At 42.3% G+C, this 8,687-nt stretch overlaps 1 protein-coding gene across 1 annotated transcript; it reads right to left on the bottom strand.

Annotated features, from left to right (window-relative positions):
- Positions 1–629: 629 nt before the first annotated feature.
- Positions 630–8,152, bottom strand: LOC139465504 (A disintegrin and metalloproteinase with thrombospondin motifs 9-like). The gene is made up of 7 exons (XM_071247225.1): positions 7,999–8,152; positions 6,804–6,970; positions 5,664–5,748; positions 3,445–3,728; positions 2,412–2,588; positions 1,698–1,842; positions 630–715 (listed from the first exon to the last, which is right to left on the bottom strand). Exons 1-7 carry the CDS (start codon positions 8,150–8,152, stop codon positions 669–671), a joined length of 1,059 nt encoding a protein of 352 aa, XP_071103326.1. The 3' UTR covers positions 630–668.
- Positions 8,153–8,687: the final 535 nt, after the last annotated feature.

Raw genomic sequence — 8,687 nt, 5'->3', positions numbered from 1 at the left:
ATTCATACCACAGACAAACAAATATTACATATAAACGACACTGAAATGTATACGCCTTTCCCCCCAGTTTAATGCGACCAGTAGCAAATATACAAATTATGCAAATACATCACAACACCACTTCAACAAGCACATAAATATAATCGAGACGTTTTTAAGTTTATACAATACAAGCTCTCTTTGACTGTGTGGAAGTATGCATTTCTTTCTCGTCCTTCGTGATACTGGTTATAACACAGCGACTCAGTTAAGTGTAGGAGAAAAGCCGAAGGTGGCGCAAGTTGTGGCAGTTTGATGAACACAAGGGACATACGTATGGTGCTGACAAGAAACAGGATCATAATAAGGGCGAATCTGGAATTCGAACCACTGTCCTCACATCCAGACACGACAAAGGAATAAAATTCTTAAAAACAACATTTTCGCCACCTTGTCCCGTAAATTCGCAATTCAAACACATGTTTGAAACAAGGTATGGGTTATTATTTTAAATGAAAGATGTCTAGATCAGTAACTTTTGTATTTAACCATGCTGGTTATTTCATGTCCTTGATTCGTTCAAAAGGAGTAAGATCGTATACTGAAGCTCAAGTAACTAAACAATTTTGTCAAACAATTATACATGGTCACCAAGGAATCCTAAAACAAGCGATGCTTGCATCAAGCAACTATTGGATGGCGCACTGAACTTCGGCTGCAGATGACTCTTTAAGAACTGAAAAGGAAAACGAGAAAGTATACTTCATTAATCAGTACAATTGCGTTCCAAGTGGCTTCATCGAGTTTCTAAGTATCGGTTTAAGGTTTCAGTTGTGTGTATGGACAGCTGATTATTATATATTACATATTTGGGACTCAACCTAAAAAAGTACGAGAATCTATACTTTACAAAGAAAGTGTTATCCCAAATATAATATTTGTTACATATTTTCAGATGATACATAATTTATTGTAGAAGCAGTTTCGTATTTATACTTGACTGTTCTGAGCCTGTGCTTAGGCCAGGCTTACACTGTGCCGATTGTGGCTCCCGTTTGAGATCAGACAGCGCTACGACACGAAAAGTGAAAAAGTCGGATTACTATCCTCAATGATCTGGAATGTCCTATCAGTCTTATACGTTCTTAACAGAGTCCTCGGATCGGGAAAGGTCCAGAGAGGTCGGCCAAGCACTCCCGACTGTATGGTCCATCCCGTAACATTCGGGAAACTCAGTCGACTTTGTCCAGTCGGATTACAATCGTGACTATGTCGTGACAGATTCTGCTGTACCCGATCAAAATCGTAACAATGCCCTGTGTTGTCTGGGCAGTGTCCTGTGGGCCGGGACGCTGTCGTGATGAATTGTTCATTGCCGTTTCTTGTTGATTGAGTCCAGATCTTGTCATTAGTTTGTCGGTTCACTGTCCGGTCACTGTCTGATCTCTGTCGGATCGCATTCGGGAGAATCGGTAAGCTGTCGGGGCAGTTTCCGTCCTTTTTTACCATGCGGAAGATACAAATCGGATCAGATTCGTTTTGAGAACGGGCGAATCGGGACGAATTCGGCTGGAAACGGCTGAATCGGGACGCTTCCTGAACAATATCTGATTGTTTGTGAATTTCCGCTACGAATCACAGGATCTTGATCAGACTTTTGACAAATCGGGAATGGTAGTACAGCAGTAAAAATCCTGTATGTGTGACTGAGTCCTTACCGTCCATGTTGTAAGGTTGGAGAAAGAGGCCGTCCTCAGCCTCACAGTAGCCCGGATACCCCCCGCAGTTCATGTAGATCCTGGTGTTGTCATCGGCTCGCGTAACGTTCATCCAGTACCTGAAGCCGGTGTCGAGCCAGGTCGTCTACGGAAATAGATAAAAGATTTCGATGTTGTTTTTTTTAAATCGGTCAGCCTCTACTGTACGTTACTGCACAGTGCTGAAGAAAAATCAGTGAATTATTATTTTGAGGACAGTTGGCCACCGCGGAAGAATCCATTGCCGCCAAGTGTAACCTCGCACAGGAGCAATCCTTCAATACTTGCTGTTGTTATCAGGTGCCCGGACGATGTTTGTTGTTCAACGCCGCACTCAGCAATATTCCTGCTATATGAAGGCGGTCTGTAAATAATCGAGTCTGGACCAGACAATCCAGTGATTGACATAATGAGCATCGATCAACGCAATTGGGAAACATTGATAAGGGGGAAACGTGATTCTATAGATTTTTTTGAACTCATACGGGACACAACTCTGCAAAGTGAATTGCGGCGCCTTAGACGACAGGCCACCGGTGCCGCCTTGAGTTACTAGAACATCTGAGAAACAACACGTGTTCATTGGGTGTCCAACACATAAGTTGTCTTCCTTTGCAACAGAAGCAATTTGGAAATGACAATGAGATATCAATATTTACATAGTTTCATAACTACCTCCGGCGTTACGGCCATGCCAGTTCCACTCAAATCGATGGTAAACGTGCCGCGAGGTCCGCATGAAGCCTTGACTCCATCGTAGTGTTTGGCATAACAATCTGAAGCAACTCCATACAGCAATTTCCAATTTGTGTAGTTAGCAAATGTGTGGTCGTTTGTGGTAACTCTCAGTGACTGAAAAAGAAATCATGTCACATCCAGTTAAGTAATCACCGTGGTAATTCCAGACATAGCAATCTATGACAACCATTTATGCAGGATATGTTACACACGACTATCAGATCCTGACACACAAAAGACACGCAACTCTGCACAGCTACTCCCGGCGCCCTACACCTACATTAATTAATTACATGTTGCAGTTGGTGAATCCAACGAGTACTGCTTTGGTACTCACTTACCAAAACTCTTGATCGCGACGAATCTGATATTCGTATCCTGGCACAGTCAAGGGATACAACTCTGCATAACAAACATAGCTACTTCATCACCCGCGCCTCCATTAGCATCAAATACAAAATCGTTATACATATACCATGTCCCTAAAATTTGATCTGTTTGTTTGTATGCCCCACTTGGCAATATCCCACGCAATTAGGATACAAATACATGGATAAACTAAGTCAGCGAGCCTGACCGCCCGATCCCGTTAGTCGCCTCATACGTCAAGCATAGTCGCCTCTTAAGACAAGCATGAGTCGTATTCTAACCGAGTTCTTCACGGGAACACTATAATACCATATTTTGCACCGTTCATATGATAGAGGTTGAGGGTGAATGGGTGATCTAAAGCGCTGCTAATCGCTGTGCCGAGAAGAGTTCCTTGTTGTGACAGGATCCGCTTGTCAAGTGTTCAAATCCAAGATTCGAACCCATTTTGATTTTTGATATTTTGGTACAATTCCATGTCCGTTAGTAAATATAAATGTCTATAAATTTCATTACATTGTACTTCCCTCCAATTATTAGTGATATCACTGTAACATTGTTCAAAGCAGCGTTAAACCCTGCATATAACAAAATATCTTACCCGTGTGTCGATCTTGATTTTATTGAACCAGACCTCCCCACCGTTTCCATCACAGGTACCTTCCAGGCCCGCCACCTCTCCAGCACAGACAGGGTTGCGGAGAATGGGGTAGTAGCCATAGTTAGTGACAGGGAGGGTCAGGTAGTCCGCGGGTTCTGTGGACGCCATGTTGTGGCAATACATGCGGGCTTTGACCATGTTGAAGTCGCGTAGGTATATCCAGTACTCTCCATCACCACTCTTGGGTGCGCACTGCTTAACGTCGGCACAAGATAAGGGGAATTCTGTTTTAGGAACACATAACAAGTCAAGGATGAGTGAGTCTGTGATTGACTCCACTTTGGGCAGTTTCAGTTATGTCATGATGTGTCAGTTTTAAGACCAAAGTGACCCGTACAGACCAAAAACTGCCTCCGTGATCTAGAGGTAAAGCGTCCGCCTGGAGAGCGGGTTTCGATCCTCGTCATACCAAAATATGTTAAAAGATGGTACTTGTTGTTACCCTGTCGGGCTAAAACAAGGTCTGGTCGGCTTGGAGTCAGTATACTATTTCTGAGTGGGGTATTCATGTTAAACTGTGGCATGGTATCTCAGTGGGCTAGCACTCTAAATCGGCATCAGTCCAGACTAGTACAAGCAGCCACACACACATGCACGTCGCTTTATGAGTGCAATACTCTTGGACGCGACGTAAAATCCCATTTCACAGATACGGCGCTTGCACAGAAATCTGAATGTCCCGAGCGAGCTTTGAACAATATTTTAGGTATATTACGGCGTGTCAGATTGATGTAGGGGAAAAACCTGCAAGGATCGATGACCTTCACGACTGACCCACACGGACCCTATTTAATGAAGTGGATTAATAACAAAACATGTCAATGTGCGAAGTATATGTTCTCGAGTGTACATGTACAAGATATAGACCTCCATTTCACTGGATTTTTCCAACAAAAAAGGAAGCAGGATACCATGACGTCTTTCTGCTTTCGGACTGTGTAAAACGAGTTCCTACGTTTTATCCCTACACTTCAAAGTTTCACCGGCTTGACGTAGTGGGAGTGAGTGAGTCAGTTAGGAATAGCCCCCTTTCAACAATATTTCAGGGGCGGTGGGGTTGCTTAGTGTTTAAAGTGTTCGCTCTTCACGCCAAAGAATCAGGTTAGATTCCCCACATGGGTACAAAGTGTGAAGCCGATTTCTGGTGCCCCTCGCCGTAATATTGCTGGAATATTGCTAAAAGCGGCGAAAACGATATTCACTCACTTCACCAATAGTTCAGTTATATCACGTCGTGTCAGCTTGATGTGGTAGGTAATTCATGATTTAGACGTGTACAACTTTGGTTAAACCCACGAGCATGGGTATAATGCTCACAGACCTAGACCACAGGCGAAAAGGCGACAGTACCACCCGTTCTCACAGTTCACAAAGTAAATTTACATACACATTGCTAGAGGTATCTCTGCTATTGATGCAAACGATATATCACGAACAAATCCACTCCAAAAAGTATGTGTCACATTCTATATTCATCTCGGAGTTATCAGGACCATCGAAACATATCGACATATCAGTAGTTGGAGACAATCAAACTGCCGATCTATACTAGTCCCCAATTAATTAAGGATTCTGCCTTGGTCGTAGAATCATATTGTTTCAAACGGATTCGAGTTAAAGAGATTTCACCTTATTGTAGTATCTCAGTTATATCACGTTGTGTCAGCTTATGTGGGAGGAAAACCTAAAGTGATACAGGTCAAAGATGTTTACCACTTTGGTGAAACCACGAGCACGGACCGGGATTCGAACCCAGAATCAATGTTTTGGACGCAACTCCACACTGTGTGAAGGGGGCTTTGCCGTCTGAGACACCCATGCCACCCCATTATTGAAAGATGTTTCAAATCAAGCTGGCATTAATAAACTTCGCCTTTCATTTCAAAATAATGCCCTCTTTGAAACGCAATTTATAAAATTCAGAGCTTGGTTGACAATTAGTAAAGGACAGGCTCCATCTAGAACCAGACAATCCAGTGATCGGCATCATGACCATCGATCCACCCAATTGGGATACGATAATACATGGGATACATGCATCAACCAAGTGAGCGAGCCTGACCAACCGTTCCTGTTAGTCGCCTTTTACAACAAGCATAGGTTTCTGAAGACCAATTGTACCCCGGATCTTCACGGGTCGCTTTGGTTGTAAATCTTACCCACAGTGCAAGAATAACCTCCCTCCTCAGGGATACATGTCTCATGCACGTCGCAGTTATGGAATTCACACGTCCGAGCAAGCAACTGCAATTCATTAAAGTACAGGAATAACAAGGAATGTGAATATATACTCTAAACCAACCGTTACAAATGTGGATTTTTTAGCATTTCCACCAAAATAAAAAAACACATCTAGTATGTAAAATTCAATGTTCATGATCCTAAAACTGACCAATACGTAATGAAACATTGTACAATTGTATCAGTTCACCATTTGACAGAACGAAAAGTTGTCAGTTGGAAAGAGCATTATTTGGTTACACAATCGTCTCGTTATCCAATATGGTATTGTTGTCGAAACGAATCCGTTGCCTTTTGTGGCTGATTGAGCGCTCCCAAGGGCCACATACAATCAATATCAACTGCTACCGTCCTCAGAAAAGAGATGTCAGTCTGTCAGTCTGTCACTGCTATCAGTAGTGAGTTCACAACTGGTACGCCTGGAATCGGGTAATGATCCCACAACAACACTGGCATGTCTCTCTTCCCACAAACGTGGTACACCTGTTGAGCGGCAAATGACATTTTGTCTGGATTATCATGCAAACATCTTGGTTATCAACATGTAAAGCGCAGTTACCTCAATCGACAAGCTGCAGAGTTTATTTAAACTCGGGAAGCTGGGAAGCACATGTCACTTCGAGCCATTGTTTTAAAGTACTGCCATACCTACAATCGTATAACTATGATCGCTTTGTGGAAATGGGCCCTGCACACAGAGCTGGCCAGCATACGTGTGTCTGAAAGATAATCCCCGGGATGAACGGGGGCTTTAACAAACTGACTAACTACGCCCCCTAACCGACTTTCCACGTAATAATTCGTGGTGGTGGTGGTGGTGGGGGGGGGGGGGGGGGAGGAAGAGTGAAGTCAATAGTTGTCCCATTTGTGCCGTGAAAACCCAGCATCAATGGTGCCGCGAAAACCCAGCATCAATGGTGCTACAAGGAGGAAAGAATCCAATTCGGACGATATAGGGGATGTGAATTTGGTACCTGAATGAAACTCGGTATGATTAAGGGAGTTATTATAACTATTGACTGACACAGTTGACCTCGCTTCAAACTGCGTATCCATACCTCCTGGAATTGATTTATATTTGAATGCACAACTGTAGACACTGGCAAGTAGAACGGATCACTTGTCTCCACGTCACGCATCTCACAGCTGCCGTCTTGAAGGTAGAAGTTGAACGACATGCACCTGGACCGCTTGATGCATTCGACAGCGCACAGCATCAGACCACCTGGAGTTGAAGCGTGTACAATATACTTACACCCCGTGATTGTTTAGGTCTGATTTTCTATGTTGAGGTCAAGGCAACCAAGTTTCCTTATTTTTATATTTGCAGTTGGCATGAACATTGGAATTGAACCGTAACCTTGACAATTATGGATGTAAATGTATGGTTCATAATGTAATCATTTCAAAATAGCCACGGGGATTCACATTGAAAATGCTTACTTATATTCTTGATGAGAAAGTAAGATGTGTTTTTGACACCTCTTTGAGCAGTATTTCAGTCATATAAGGCATGCTAGCCTTATTTGGAACAAAAGCCACAAAATGAATGACGTGACCCATGAAACATGAGTTATGGTGCTGACACACCAAAGATCCTTATCGACTGGAATTATGGAAATCAAACCCATTATAATTACCAACAAAGCATGCCACGACACCAATCTACATGCTACGCGAACGTCTTTGTTATTTCATCGATTCAAATGTTTTATACATGAATAGATGTTTGTAATGCACTTGAAAGTAGATAGTTACAAGACAAAGGAGAAGTAGATACCTTTGTTGTGTCTCGACACAATTATTATTTATACTATATTGTTACTATGTGAGATGTTCAGAAACTGTATGATACATGTAGAACGGTGCGCTGGTTATCACACGTAAACTTCATTTTCATGTTGAATTAGAGATATTGTTCCTTTTCATTGGGCGGATAGACAGCAGGAAATGACTTTGACTTTGAATGAAAAATTTCTAGTTTTCTCATTAACGATTTAATACCAACCTAATTCGGCAACGGTTCAGGAAAAAGATAATTCTAACTTAAGGTAGATGTCATCCATAGAATTAATATGTTTTTTCCCTTTTCGTGACAACATTATTCATACATCATTCATCAATTGTCATGGCAATTAGTCCGCCATGATCTGTCTCTTTTGTTTTGGTCTTTATCAGGTCAGGATCCTCTGGAAATGAGAAACATTGTGGCCTTTAGTCTATGTAGACAGGTATGTTTACTATTGGATTTACCTGTCGTTAAGTTCATAAACGGAGATCCTGCCCACGTATATCCGTTCTTCAAGAAAGGGAGATTTCCAAGATCGGTGCACGTATTTGCTGCACACACGGTGCACAGGCTGAGGGCCAGGAACGCCCCCTGTACACCATACATGTAGGACTTCATGTCAACGTTCTTTCAGCGACTTGATAGATCAGTTTTCACGAAGCTGACAACATAATGGAAAACCAAACAATTACTGATTCATTTACCTGAAAACTAAATTTTGGGATATTAACAATACAAATGTGCACGTATTGAATACTAATGTGCTAGAAAAGAGCTAATGAGTGAGTTTTGTTTTACGCTTTCGACGGGATTTCAGTTATTTTACAATGTGTCAACAAATGGAAAACTCAAAATGACGGAGATAGTAGAGGGCACTACTTGAAACCCACTAGCACCAGCATGGCTCTGACGAACCAATTATCTCAATCTTGGCTCTTATGAGAATCGAACCCACGATCAGCTGATCACGGCACGGCTAATGGACACGATTCGGCACCAGAATTCTTCCTTGAGGTGATTCGTTATATGTATATGTGTTTTTGAAAAGAAGGGATCTTCTGCTATGTCATGTTGAAAACACGTATAAAATTCTTTTAGAACAGAACAGAACATGCATGCAGATATCAGGAAACAAACCTCACACTTGTAGTGT

This window comes from Haliotis cracherodii, unplaced genomic scaffold (assembly GCF_022045235.1).
Source record: "Haliotis cracherodii isolate W230 unplaced genomic scaffold, xgHalCrac1.p SCAF_18, whole genome shotgun sequence".
Lineage (NCBI taxonomy): Eukaryota > Metazoa > Mollusca > Gastropoda > Lepetellida > Haliotidae > Haliotis > Haliotis cracherodii.
This window is presented reverse-complemented; position numbering and strand designations above follow the sequence as displayed.